The following is a 14,701-nucleotide window of genomic DNA, read 5'->3' on the forward strand; positions in this document are numbered from 1 at the left end:
ACCTGTAGAGGACTCCAAACTTAGATGGAATGGGAGGCAGACACGGGAAGGGAAATTTCAGACGAACAATGGGCGAAGTGCTGTGTGGACACCAGGGACATCTCACTTAATAGCCGGCATAAGCTATTGCATTTCAAATTTCTCCGTCGGGCCTATTTCACACCAGCAATCGCCCATAGGATTGACTCTGCTAAACCACACCATTGCTTAAAATGTGCATCCCGCACGTGGACTTTATACACTTGGCATGGATATGTCCCCGGTTACACACATATTGGTCTGCAGTTCATGAGACATTAGGGAAAATAATTGGGATCCCACTTGTCCCCCTCCCTGAAATTGCCCTTTTTGGGTACACTGTACAGATTTCCAAGAAAGTTAGGAAACTGGCGTCCCTGGGGCTACTACTGGTGAAGAGGGAAGTGGCCATACACGGGGACAGGAAGACGGCCCCTAAGTTGCAGGATTGGCTGATTAGCCTGACCTACTGCAACACAAATGCGGAAGAATATGCTAGGCTCATGCCATTGACGTCTCGCCCCAAGGACATTTGGGGACCGTTGAGGAACTACCTAGAAACGACTGAGGAGACTACCAGCTCACAGGTGAACAGTGGTATTGTGCCTGAGGGAGTGGGCTGAGAGGAGAGTGCATGGACATATGACTGCGTGAGGGGGTGCACAGTGAACACAACACCACACCGGTGCTCTGCACGTTGGTCATACACGGAGAGCTATCAGTATGACACTGTGGATGGGGTCACATTGGGGGGTGGGGATGAGGCTGGTGTCCTGTGTTTGTTGTAATATTGCTGTTCCACTGATTTGGATAATGTTTGCGATTGTGCTGCAACTGTCAGGACCCTTATGCTTTTTCTTTGTGTTTGCCGATGCTATTCTACATGCAATGTGAATACTATCCTTTATTTGAAAAATAAAGTGTTATTAAAAAAAAGTGCAAAATACTGTAAGTTGAGTAGTGGTTTGCTGGGACAATTAGTCGCAGGAACATTTTGGCAGACTTACAAACCATCCTCCCTGTTGGGGAAGTTTACCAAGACATGCAAACTGCTAAGAAGTAAGGGAGTCAAATAAACGTTTTGTTGTGAATTACTTGAGGTATCCAAGTAGGGATCTATACTAGGGGAAGTTATAAGGGAACTATATGTGGCTACAGTCAGCATTTATTGGGATTTTTCTGCCCTCTCCTTTATATACTGGCTTCAGAACAAGATTTTAATCCTTGATTTGCTGTTTTTATCAATCATCTCAGGATTAGAGAAATATTCTGGGACACCAAGCTCTAACATGGACTATTTTTAAATATATGTGAAGCAAGGAATTTTTTGTAAATTATTCAGCTCTAGGCATGCGGGGGCATATTATCAAGGGGGTTTATCTCTGCTTTTTTGGCTTTAAAAGCCAAGAAAGTAGAGATAAAAGTATCTCCCTATTACCTAGCTGGCGCTAACACCAGTTAGCGACAGCTAGTAGGAGATAGCGACCATCTTGGGCCCCGCTTTGCATGTCAGTGAAATTTATCACTAATGACATGCAAAGTGGGCGTGCCAAGATGTGAGTGACTGGAAACAGTTGCTAACATCGCTATCTCCTATTACCAACTTTTGGAGATATTCGCGCTAAGCACGAATATCTCCAAAAGCTAACACCTGCCCTGAGCAGTTCTTAGCCAAGTTATCCAATGGGAGGTGGATAACATGGCTAAGAACATTTGCTCGGTAATGCATGAATATCGCTGACTTTTCAGCGACATTCATGCATTTCGGCCGATTTTTATCGCTTAGGAGATAAACCTTGATAATATCAAGGCTCCTAAGCGATAAAAATCGTCGCTACAGGGCGATAAAATTATTGCCACTAAGCCAACCTAGCGATAATTATTGCTAGTTGTTGGTAATATGCCCCTCTTTAATACTAGTATTGAAAACACCACCTCCTGGTAGAGCAAAATGTTAATCCATAGTAATAGATGGGCTAATCATATGGTGTCTGATATATAATTTACCCTTAGTTTAGTGTTACAATTGTGGGTGGCTTGTGAGTACCAAAAGAAGTCCATGTAAAAAAACACTTTCCACTTGTTTAGGTGATCCAGGATTAACGTGACCCCCATAAACATGCCCCACATAGAGCTACTGGAATACACTTACTACTATACAACTGTAGCCTCACCCTCAGACGTTTGTGACTGAGCTTGTTGTCAAAATGAAAAATCGCCTCGATCATCCTTGCAAATTGCGGCAATCTGGTATTTAGCAGATGACCCCACTGCAATGAAGTGTCGAAGATAATTCCAAAATAATTAAATGTAGTGATCTTACTAACCTGGGGCCTACTGTCAAAATGTGACTTAGATCTTGAATGTTTCAGTCCACTTGTAATAATAAAAGGTTTACTAAAGTTTACCTTTAAATCAAGATTACTCATAAAAGTTGTAAACTCATCTAATAAAGTCTGCATGGTGTGTGCAGTTCTGGCTAAAAGTACTGTGTCATCAGCATCAGATGTTTCCTGGCCTGGAATGTGTTGGCACCATGTTCAAAAATAAAGGTTTTCAGGCAATTAATGTAAAGTAGAAACAAGAAAGGGGTTAGGATACAACTCTGGTTATTCTGGTGTTATTTCTGTCATACAAATATGTTCTATTTTTATATATTAGTTTGGGATTTTATTGTGCTTTTGCCCACATGCATCAAGCATTTTTGGAGTCGCAAACGGTGCGATTCCTTAAAATCGGCCATTTACAATTCCAAAAATGCTTTTTGGGATGCATCATTGCTGTTTGTGTAAAATCGCAAATTTTGCGAGTTTGGAAAATGCGATTGCATTTAAGGAATCGCAATTTTGCGATTCCTTAAATGCAATGCATCATTTTTTTAAAAATTGCGATCTTGAAGATTGCAAGTGCAAATTACCACGAGGGTGAACCTCGTGGTAATTTGCGAAAAATGTTTAAAATGCTCAAATTAGCATTTTAAACACTTTCATGTTACAGACACACATGTCCTTAGGACATGTGTGTGTGAAACATCCATTTAAAAATACATTTCAGGGGTGCAGGGGGGGGTCCTTTGGACCCCCCCCTGCACCCATGGAATGCATCAACATTTTGCGAATTCCAATTTGCGAATTCGCAATTACCATTGATTCCTATGGGCCTTTTGGCCCATAGGAATCAATGGCAATTGCGAAATCGCACATTTGAAATCGCATAATATTTGCGATTCTGTAAAAATTGCGATTTTTACCGAATCGCAAATTTTATCCACTTTCAATAATGCATCCCGTTTTGCGATTCCATATCTGCGATTCGGTAAAAATCGCAAATTTGGAATCGCAAAACGGGAGTTTGATGCATGTGGGCATTTGTGTCTTATTTATTCACTATATTGGTGTTTTTAAATGCTACACACACCTTAAGTTAAGCCTAAAGACACACAGATGACGGACCGAATGCAGAGCAAATAAAACATTCACCCCCAGTCAAGGGATCTGGGTTAATTCCATTGTTCGTTTCACCCCAGTTAAGACCCAGCCATATGCAAATCAGTCTTGACCCTGTGCCTCATGGGAACAGTCTCGGCCGACCTGCCAAGCCAGGTCCTCACTGGACTGGAAACAAGTATCTTGTGACCTGTTTTGGGGCATCGCCCCTCATCAGCTATGCTAGCTTGAATCCAGTGGCACAGTGAGCCCGGGACCCATTTCTGGGCATACCTACCGCACTTGGGAGAGAAAGCAAAAGACACACAGATGATGGACGGAATGCAGAGCAAATCAAACATTCACCCCAGTGAAGAGATCCGGGTAAAATCCATAGTTTGTTTGCTCATGATGCCACCCCAGTTTAGACCCCGCCATATGCAAGTCAGTCTTGATTGACCCTATGCTTCATGGGAACAGTCCAGCCTGAAATGCCAAGCCAGGTCCTCACTGGACCAGAAACAAGCATCCTGGGACCAGTTCAGGGCATCACCCCTCATCAGCCAGGCGACCTAGAATCCAGTGGCGCAGGAAGTTAAGCCTGTCTACTTGTATTTTAGCCTGGTACCAAGGGTTAAGCAACTGTATAATTTATTGGGACATTGACTGGGCCTTATATTGTGATTGTGGCCTTATTACTAGTGGTAGCCTGCCTATACCTACTCATAATCCACTTTCCAACAGCTTACGTTAGGGGTATCTTATAAAGAGGTTTGGGACAGAAAAAAGGTTTATTTTGTCATGTTGAAATGGCAGTTTAAAACTGCACTAGAGGCTGCAGTGGCAGACCTGAAAAATGTGTAAAAAGGCTCCTTTAGTGGGTGGCACAATGAGTGCATCAACACTCTAGTGAATTGTAATGTACACGCTTGTGGTCAGGTGGGAACATATGCTATGGACTTAAAAGTAAATGAAATGTACCAATCTGAAGTGGGCCAAATTTGTCATGTTGTAAGGAGAGAGGACAAGCACTTTAGCATGGGTTAGTAAGGGTACAGTGCACAGAGTCCTCATAACAACAAAAATGAGTTCAGCAAAGAAAAAGGGAGAAGGAAAAGGTTTTGGGGGAAGACCACAAAGTCAGTGTCACATTTAACAGTTTTCAATTAGAGATTGAAGTCATCCAGCTTCATGCCACTAAGCTGGCTTTGAACATGACATTTGTTGGAATACCTAATAGGATGAATGCTGCTTTTTTTGGGGCTATCTTTCAATTAGCTACTGTAAATCCTGGTTTGAATGATTTGGAGGCAGTCTTTAATTCTCCAAATGCCAAACGCTTTGGAGATTTTCCAATTGATCTGGGTAATGTGGGCGTATTAGTGAATTTTGATGTTACTTTCAGTGGGCAGAGATCTGAGTCATCCTTAAACAGACCTAGATGCTGTCTTCTTAATTAGGCTGCTCGATGGCAATAGCAAAAAATGGAGATAAATGGTGTTTATAGAATGCTAGCATGAGCAGACTTCTGGGCCTTAATGGAAAGTCCGACTGGTGCCTCACTCTATAACTTGTTTGGCACATTTAAAAAAATGTATGCTTATTTTTTGTCACACTTTAAAGACTATATTTATGACAACTGCATTTTTTGTTTCCGATACCTCAACAGGGCCCTCCAGACCAGCGCCATCACCATCTAATTCAAATACATTTCCTCTAAGAAATCCACCAAAACCTTTACAAAAGCCATTCACTTTGGGAGCCACCAGTGCACATGCAGAAAGGTTTGTCTTGTCTCACTACCCATAATAGCCTACATTTGAATTATCCAAACATATGTTAAATCCTATTTCATTAAGTGAATTATTTGAATATCACTGTATAGTCATGTGGATTCTCCTTTAATGGATTCTTTTCAGATTTTGAGATTTTTGGGAAAATAATCTGTCATCCAGGATCTGCCAGGAATTTTAAAAGCATGGGCTACATGTTGTAATTTGGGCCTTATTTAGAGTTTGGCAGACAGAATAGTCTGTCAACCCCTTGCAGAAATCTCTTCTACCATGTTACAACAGCCGTCGGGTATAATTGAATTGTAATATGGTGGACGGGACATCCACCTCATGTGTGACAGAGTATCCCATCTGCCAAATTTAAAATAAGGGACCTTAGTCACATAAACACAGATAGTCTCTGTTTTCTTATTTCAAAATTTGATGGAGGACTGGCCAAGACATGAAACTTAACCATTCTATTTCCGAATCATTGAGAAAATTAATAAGCATGTGCATAAATGATCAAAGCAAAGAACACATAACAAACTAGATTTGCTATCAAACTGCATAGAACATATGTTGTCTTATTCTTTGTTCAGTATGACTTAAGTATCCTTTTGAAGGTACATTAGTGCAGTAAAAAGCATTGAAAGGTAATATCTTTTGTTTTTTTAAAGCCTTGGAAGTTGGGTTGCCCATATATCAATCTGCATGAATGACAAACAACAGAGGAGACTATTAAAAATGATTAATAATAGTATATCATGATTATTATATAAAAGCCAGGCACTCAAAATGTTTATTTCAGATGATGTAGCCATAAAAATCACAAATGAAACATGATAAAAAATAACATTACACTTATGTAAAATATAGACATCCGAAAATTCTTCATGAGTATATTTTCAAAGGTTCATTATTAGACTTTTTTTAATGCAAGTTTAAGTGAAAGGTAAGGAATCATCTAAGTGAACAGTAAAAAATGCAAAATGGCAAAGAGACATGAGTGTTGAATTTTCAAATTTCAGCATATTAGCATGGGTGCCTTTGCCATAATCAAACAAACCTTTGACAGGCATTTTAATTCCTAGTGATAATGTGTAAAGGACAAGATAAAAGGAAACAAATTTCAGTTTGGATGCAATTATTGCAATTAAAACTGTTACCAGTCTTATAGAGAAACTGACTTCATGACTAAGGGCATGAATTAGATAGGATATTATAGGATACATATTTCGGTGGACGGGATATCTGTCACCATTTTAATGGAGTAACCCGTCCAACCCAAAATCTAAATCAGACCCTAAGTAAAAGATACTAAAGGGGATATACCCAGATAAAATATAATTTAGAGTGCTTTAGCAGTTGGATGCTCTATATTAGCTAAATGTTGTTCAAACACAATCATACACTTCAATATCAAAAATACTTCATGAGCTTGCCTGTGCCCAGGATCTTTCTCCTAACTGAATTCAATGAGTCTCAATAAGTCGATTTTATATATGGGAAATCCCTGGGTTGATCGCTTGAGGTGCCAGGCACAGATTTGCATAGCATGGTGCCCCTAGAAGACTGTGTATGAATTTTTATATCAATCCTGGCCCCTTACACCTTGCTGGTGCAGCATATCACTAAGATCTTTACTGTAGAATTTTATTTTGTGTGTACTCCAGATCCCGGCCCAGTACAGAACTGTCTTTAGACATGTTAGTCATAGGCATATTTTAGAACTGAAATCTATTAAGATGACTTTCACAAAATCAAGTATGAACACTAGGAGGATGTGAGAAATTTGGTTACTGGTTGATGGAGGTGAAACCCTACTCAGGCAGCAACCACAATCCTTGAAATGCAGGCAAATCCCAAACTAACCTGTACTTAACCCTCTCGTAGCTTAGCACAAAGCAGTCAAGCTTAACTTAGTGGCAATGTGTCATCCATTTATGTAGCATTTTAAACATTAATAATATGAATACACAACACAAAGAAAATCCCACACCAAGTTGGAAAACACATATTTTCATAAATTATTTGACACCAAAATGAAAAAAATCCAATCAGTAGAATGGGAGATGCGTGTACTAGCATTGAGGTGCTATGAGGTGCGTCGCGCAGCGGCGGGACGATGAAACAATGGGCAGGAGCTTACGGTGTGAGGTCCAATGGTTAAGTCGATGAAGCCACTGTGTCTTCAAGGACTTGCTTCTTGATGCATAGACATCAATGGCAGGAGGTTTCGGACACGGCCAGCTGTCGTGTCAAGATGCGTTGCACAGGGTTGATGCTTGTGAAGCTGCTGAGAAGAATATGCAATGCATGGTCCTGTGTCAAGATGTGTTGAATTGTGTTGAGCAAGGTCAGTTGTTGGAGTTAATATGCATCGCACTGCGTTGGGGCTTGTGAAGCAATCAAACATAGGCTGCATTGTACGATCCTGTCACAATTCTGAAAATGCCACTTTTAGACCCTTATCTAATTTTGGGGAAAGCGCATTAAACAAGGGATTTTCGTTTGTGCTGGCAAAACACACACATTTAGCGGAACGAAGATTGATGCATTCAAATTTTGTCAAAAAATGTATCTGAAATCATTCTTTTTAACTCCATCTAAGGAGATCTCCAGCCTAAGAAATAGGTCCACATTGTGTCCATTTCCAAACCAGATTCCAAAGGACATTCTCATCTTTGAAAAAAACTTTCATGTGCATTCTGGGAACAAAACAAGAATATATTAAAGCTAATATAACAAGAGCTGAGAAATTTGCATTGGCACAGCTACAAAAGGATGAAACTATTGTTATAAAAGCAGGCAGACAAAGGAGGTGCCATTGTGATATGAATTGAAGATTATAAAAATGAAGGCAAATGGCAAATTTATTAAGTGAAATGCTGCAAAAAAATTCTGAGTGATCCCACAAAAAAACTTCAGAGTAAGATTGCGTTAATGACTAAACAAGCATTCAACAGTGGGTATATTGGACCATATTAATTCGAGTTTCTATAATAAAACATACAGAATACCAGTGTTGTATTTGTTACCAAAACTGAATAAAAATTTCACGACCCCACCCGGATGTCCAATAGTGTCAGGTGTTGTTTCAGTTTTGGAACCCCTGTCGAAATATGTTGATGTATTTTTGAAGCTTTTGGTGCAACGAGTACCATCATATGTAAGAGACACAATGGACTTTGTTAAATAAGATTGAATAGCTGAAATGTAACACTGCGAGTCATATATTATTTATTTATTTATTTATTTTGGAACTTTATATAGCGCATGGCATTACGCACACCGGCGTGTCCCCGCGCTGAGAGAGAGAGTGAGGAGGCAGAAAACAGGGAGATTACATCAGAGCTGAGCAAAAAAGATGAGTTTTAAGAGCTCTGCGGAACTTTGCTTCAGAAGGTTCAAGGCGCATCTCCTTCGGAAGCATGTTCCAGCTCTTGGCCGCTAGTAGCCTGAAGGATCTACCTCCCATTCTGGCTTTATAAATTTTGGGAATTACTAGTAGCCCGGTAGCAGAGGATCTAAGCCTACGTCCTGGACTATAGGGAGTAATAAGGTATTGAAGGGGGTTGGGTGCCTTGCCATTGATGATACGATGGCAGACGCATAGTGCTTTAAAAGTAATCCTCTCCTTTACCGGAAGCCAATGGAGGGATTTCAAAGCAACTCTAGAGGCAGTTCTTCTTGGGAGCCTCAGCACCAGCCGGGCTGTGGCATTTTGAAGTACCTGGAGGCGATTGAGACTTTTAGCTGTTATTCCCAGATAGAGGAGGTTGGAATAGTCCAATCTTGATGTAACCAGGGCATGCACAAGAGTCTGTCTGGCACCGACAGGAAGTAGGTCCAGAATCTTTCGTAGTCTCTTGAGTATGCCGAAGCACATCCCGACTACACGATCGATCTGGGGAGCAAATGTCAGGGCAGAATCAAACATTACCCCAAGATTTTTCGCCTGTTGGCTAGGTACTGGAGTGGAGCCCAGGCACGCAGGCCACCATGCCACCATGCCGAGGACCACAGTCCGGACCACCCCCTACCACGAGCACTTCAGTTTTGGACCCATTCAGCTTCAGGCAGTTGTCAGACATCCAGGAAGCAAGCTCCTGCATGCAAGCACTGAAGCTGACTGCCGCAACATCCGGTGCCCGTGACAGTGAGATGACCAGTTGTGTGTCATCGGCATATGACACTAGTTGGACTCCGTGGCTTTCCACCATGGTAGCCAGCGGGGAAGCATAAAGGTTAAACAGGGTGGGACTCAGGGCAGAGCCCTGAGGCACTCCTTGATCAAGATTGAACAAGCGGGAGTAATGTTCACCCTGTCTGGCCTGAAAGCCCCGGTCGGTGAGGAATATATTATATTATTATCATATATATATATTAGTGACATTGGATGTCACATCTCTTTACACCCATATCCCACAAGAGGATGGACTTGATGCGATTGAAGCTTTTCTGGTTGAAAGAACGCAACCTCATCAGGTTCCTATGAATTTTATACGTCAACTGACCAAGTTTGCATTATGCCATCATTATTTCAAATTTCAAGATGAGTATTTTATTCAAATCAAAGGGACAGCAATGGGTTGTCCATTTGCTCCAGAGTTATTCATATTATTTATGGCTCAATTCGAGGAACACTACATTTCTCACAATAATCGGTTTGCTCATCACATTGTGAGGTGGTTAAGATTCATCGATTACATTTTTTGCATGTGGGAAAGCCATGAAGAAAGCTTTTTCCAAATGGTTGAATGATAGGTCTGCTGATATCAAGTTTACCATTCCGAGTAACAAATCTACCATAACATTTTGGGATGTTGTGGTTATGGAAACCAACGGACATTTGACAACCACTTTATTTTCCAAGCCCAGAGATCATAATTATACACTGCACTAGTCATCATCCTCGGTGTTTGCGTGATTATTTGCCGTAAGGACAATTCCTATGAATGAGGAGGAATTGTACAAAAATTAGGCAATACTATGCTCATGCAAAACTACTGAAGAAGAAACTTATGAAATGCGGTTACCCTAAAAAACTGTTAAGTATTGCAATGAAACGAGAAAGGCGATAGTCTACTGGAACCAAGAGAGAAAACTAAAACTGACAGCTTGGTATGTGTTTTAGCATTTTGTCGAAAGAATTATCTGACAAAATTTACATTCAAATGAGACGTTGGACAAATCCTTCATACAACCATTGTTTGCCTTAAAGAATGAGCGAACTATAGGCAGCCAAATAGTACGAGCCTATACACCACTGATTTCAATGAGAAACAATATATGTCAACTTTGGAGCATGAGTCCAGTGGAAGGATATTTTAAAGGTGGTAAGTGTACATGTTGCAATAATACCTTAGAAGGCTCTGTGTTCCAATATCAACGTGAAGTGGACAAATAAAACATTCACAAATTGTAAAGCAAAAAAGGCAGTCTATGCAGTGAAGTGTCTGTGTGACTTAGTCTACATTGGAAAAACAAACAAGGAAATTCGCCAACGTATAACTCAGCATGAATTGAGAATGTTTAAAAAGGTCATGACTGCACCATTGGCTCAACAATGAGTCGAAAAAACATAAAGAGGGAGATTTGAAGTGAACTGTTTTAATGACCATTAATTCAGACCCCAATGGAGGTGATGTTGATATAAAACTTATATTTCAACTCTGCCTCCCATGGGCTTAATGAAATGTCTGAAATCAAGCATTTGGTACCTGTGCAACTTAAGCCATAAAGGGGCACTGTAGACATTGAGTACGCACAACAAATTATGTAGAAGTCTGTATTGGACGCATATTGTGCCCAGAACCTCATCTCCCAGAAGTCCTAGAGCTATTTCCTTTACAAGCAGGAACCATAAGATAACACCACTGGGATGCGCGAACACGGAAGTTGAGTGTGTCTGACCACAGAGTGAACTAATTGGGAAGTGTTGGAACAAAGCCCGAATCAGATTGGAAAGCTGTTATGAACTGTTAAGTAAAGTAAAGGATTCCTCGTTCAGAAATGAGCCCCGTTGGTATTACATTTATTAAAAAAATTATTATGAGCGGGACACGCCAATTAGTGTTAATAGACGGGAGCAGGAGCTGCATTTAAATTATCAGAGCCTGGTTTCAGGGCCGGACTGGCCGTAGCGGGCACCGGGCAATCCCCCGGTGCGCCGCACGGGTGGGAGGCCTGTTAGGGGCCCCTGGGGGCCGTTTTTGTTACAGGGCCGTTTTTGTAAAAATACCTGCAAAATCGGCCCTGTAACAAAATCGGCGGCCGAGCACTTTGCCAGGGCCGGTTTTGGTTTCCAGTCCGGCCCTGCCTGGTTTCCACTTTTACTCTTCGAGTTTACTACACAGGTTGCAGTTGTTGAAGATGTATTTAACGCAGAGCACACTTAGATGTTTTTTGTAAAGTTCGGAGATTTGAGAAAGCATTCTGGATTGAGAGTAGTTCATTTCAGATCAATTCTTTAATTCAGTATAAATAGTCATTACTGATGCTGTTCAGAATGTCTTCATATAGACTGTTCCTCGTATACGAAGTGAGTATGATTGAGCTCCATGGTTGAAAAAATGTGGATCAATTATTTAACTATTGCTTATCAACTCAGAAGTTTGTTTATTATTTTCAGACTCTAAGAGGTAGACTGAAGGATTTGTTTTGAGTTCTAAAGAAATTGAGTCAGTATACTAGAGGTGATGATTCACTTTCAAGTAAACGACGGGTGTGATGCAGGTGCAACCACCATGAGTTTTGTAAATGGGTTTACTTACAGAGGCTACCAGTTCTGAGGAGAACTCATGAATTAAGGCATGTGTTAGAAGCGCATCACCAACAGTGCAAGCGCAAGCGAAGGAATTAGCCAGTTGTTCATGGAAATAATATTGAGTCTCCAAAAAATAGTTTCTGGTTATACAACAACAGCAGATTTCACAAGGTTGCCCAGCCCATTAGTTAGGAATACCAGAAAATTACTTAGTTGTTCTTGAGAGTCCTCTTTATGGAATAATACAGTTCAGAACTGCATGCAAAATATTGATTAGTATAATTTGCGTAATTGAGTTAACAAGAAAAATTTGTGTATAGTCTAAAATTTGTGTATTGTCTGATTTATATATTTTTTTGTGTTTGTTTCTATTCTTTTGTCAAAATAAAATTTAATAAAATGTCTTCATGAAGTGGTTGGGTGTATGGAATTTGCAAGTATTCATTGGTGGTATCATTCTTTTGTATATGACAAACAATAGAAATTACAAAAGTTAAACAGAGTGCTCATAATAACTGTGTGCGTAAATTGTTGGTCATATCAGCATCTTTTTTGGCTGTAAATGTTTGGAAAGTTGGCATTTTCTAGTCCTAACCATTTGATATCAACTACCTGTGTTCTGCGTCACATGACTAGGTGTAGTTTCTTCCATACTGCGAGACAGCTAGGTGTTGGTACGATGGGTACTCTGAGTTGACAAGTGGGAGGATCTGTCACCTGCCCCACTTGCACATTACACAGGCCCTGCCTGAGCACTCTCACAAAGGGTTTGTCACTAGCATTTTGTGTTCATAGACACGTTGGTGCCAGACAGAAAAGAGGGGAATGCCTGCTGCGTCAGGGGTGGAAGCCTCTAGAAACTTCTCCCACTTCAAAGTGGGCACTAGGTATAAATATTGGGCCTCAGATCCCAACTTTTTAGCACATCTCTGGACCCGTGGAAGACTTAGAAGGATTCTGTGACACTCTGCCAGAAGAACTGCTACTCTGCTGCCTGCTGCCCTGCTGCCTGAGTGAAGGACTAGACCTGTATCTTGAACCCTTATCTGTATCTTGAATCTTGAATCTTGGACAAAGAGACACTGTTGCCGGCCACACTGCCAATGCTAGTGACATTGTAACAGAACAATCTTTTGTGCCCTTGGAACTGACCCCACAACAAGAAGTTGTTGTTTAGAACTCCTGAGGCACAGCCGGGAGCACTCCGCTTTTATTTGCTAAAATCTTTTTTAAAAACTTGTTGTGTGATACTCTGTATTTACCTGTGGTGCTTGCTCTCCGCCCACTTAATCCAAGGTCAGGACTTCCCCGCGCAGCTGATTGAGCGCTGCAGCGGTTTGTAAACTGCCGCCATTTCGCCAGCTAGGCGACGCCCACTGATCTGGACACGCCCCCTGCCGACACTAGATAAAAGCGCTGAATGATAGCGTAATTGGACAGTGTTGTTTAGAACTCCTGAGGCACAGCCGGGAGCACTCCGCTTTTATTGCTAAAATCTTTTTTTAAATCTTGTTGTGTGATACTCTGTATTTACCTGTGGTGCTTGCTCTCCGCCCACTTAATCCAAGGTCAGGACTTCCTCGCGCAGCTGATTGAGCGCTGCAGCGGTTTGTAAACTGCCGCCATTTCGCCAGCTAGGCGACGCCCACTGATCTGGACACGCCCCCTCGCCTCCCCCATATATTATGTGCAATCCCCGGCCGCGCAGCGGACGAGCGCAGCGGGCGCACCGTCAGCGCGCCGAAGGCGCGCCTAAGGCAAGCCCGTCTGCGCCCGTCCGCTCCTGGACCGGGCCTAGGGCCACCTCCCCTGCCCGTTTTACCACTCACAACCCTGGAACCGCCATTAGATACAACGCCCTATGCCTTCGTGCGCTAAACTCCACCTCCCATCAATGCCAGCGTATCAATCTAGCTAATCAACCACTCCACCTTCCGTACATCTGTCCAAAATGTTCGTTTATCATTAATAATCATCGACCTCTACCTACGACAATCACAACCAAAAAGGTATTACCTAAACCATATCTAGCTGCTCTGTTAAATGTGCGTTCCCTCCCAAAACATAAATATGAAATTTCCAATCTCATCGAGACCCACAATATCGACCTCCTATTCATTACTGAAACGTGGGGCGATCTCTCCTGCGGACCAGATTTCGCTACGGCCACCCCTGAAGGATACTCTATTGTTAGACTGGACAGACCTCCTCCAAAAAAAGGAGGCGGACTAGCCATCATATACCGCTCAAACTTAACAGTACGAACAGAAACCATCCCTACCTCTTGCTGTGAAGCTCTATCCTTCTCGATTGCTGTTCCAAACGCGCCTCCTTTCAAAGGTATACTTATCTACCGCCCACCAGGACCTCGCAGTCCATTCCTCGCCAGTTTGCCCATGCTCCTGGAACCACTGGCAGGTGAAAGTCACTACACCATTCTGGGTGATTTTAACTTTCATCTCGAGCTTTTGGACAACCCCGCTACCTCTGCTTTGTTATCTGAACTAATTAATATAGGTCTCCCTCAACTGGTTACCGGTTCCTCGCACACTGCAGGCCATCTCTTGGACGGCCTATTCTCCAGTGAGAAATCCCTAGTGATAAAGGATCTCCTACCCTTCACCTGGACGGACCATTCTGCCATTCTTTTTAACTTTTTACTTCAACCTGTTCCCCCCAGAGCCCATACTACACCACCAGTGCATACATTTAGA

At 41.8% G+C, this 14,701-nt stretch overlaps 1 protein-coding gene across 8 annotated transcripts in view; it reads left to right on the forward strand.

The window, feature by feature from the left end:
• Nucleotides 1-14,701, forward strand: part of LCP2 (lymphocyte cytosolic protein 2) — a 622,000-nt gene that overhangs the window by 494,201 nt on the left and 113,098 nt on the right. For all 8 annotated transcript variants that reach the window (XM_086951712.1, XM_086951709.1, XM_086951711.1 and 5 more), the window contains one exon: nucleotides 5,113-5,227. In XM_086951712.1, coding sequence (XP_086807838.1) covers nucleotides 5,113-5,227 — 115 coding nt within the window. The remainder of the gene's footprint in view (nucleotides 1-5,112; nucleotides 5,228-14,701) is intronic.

This window comes from Lissotriton vulgaris, unplaced genomic scaffold (genome assembly GCF_964263255.1).
Source record: "Lissotriton vulgaris unplaced genomic scaffold, aLisVul1.2 SCAFFOLD_1103, whole genome shotgun sequence".
NCBI classification, from domain to species: domain Eukaryota; kingdom Metazoa; phylum Chordata; class Amphibia; order Caudata; family Salamandridae; genus Lissotriton; species Lissotriton vulgaris.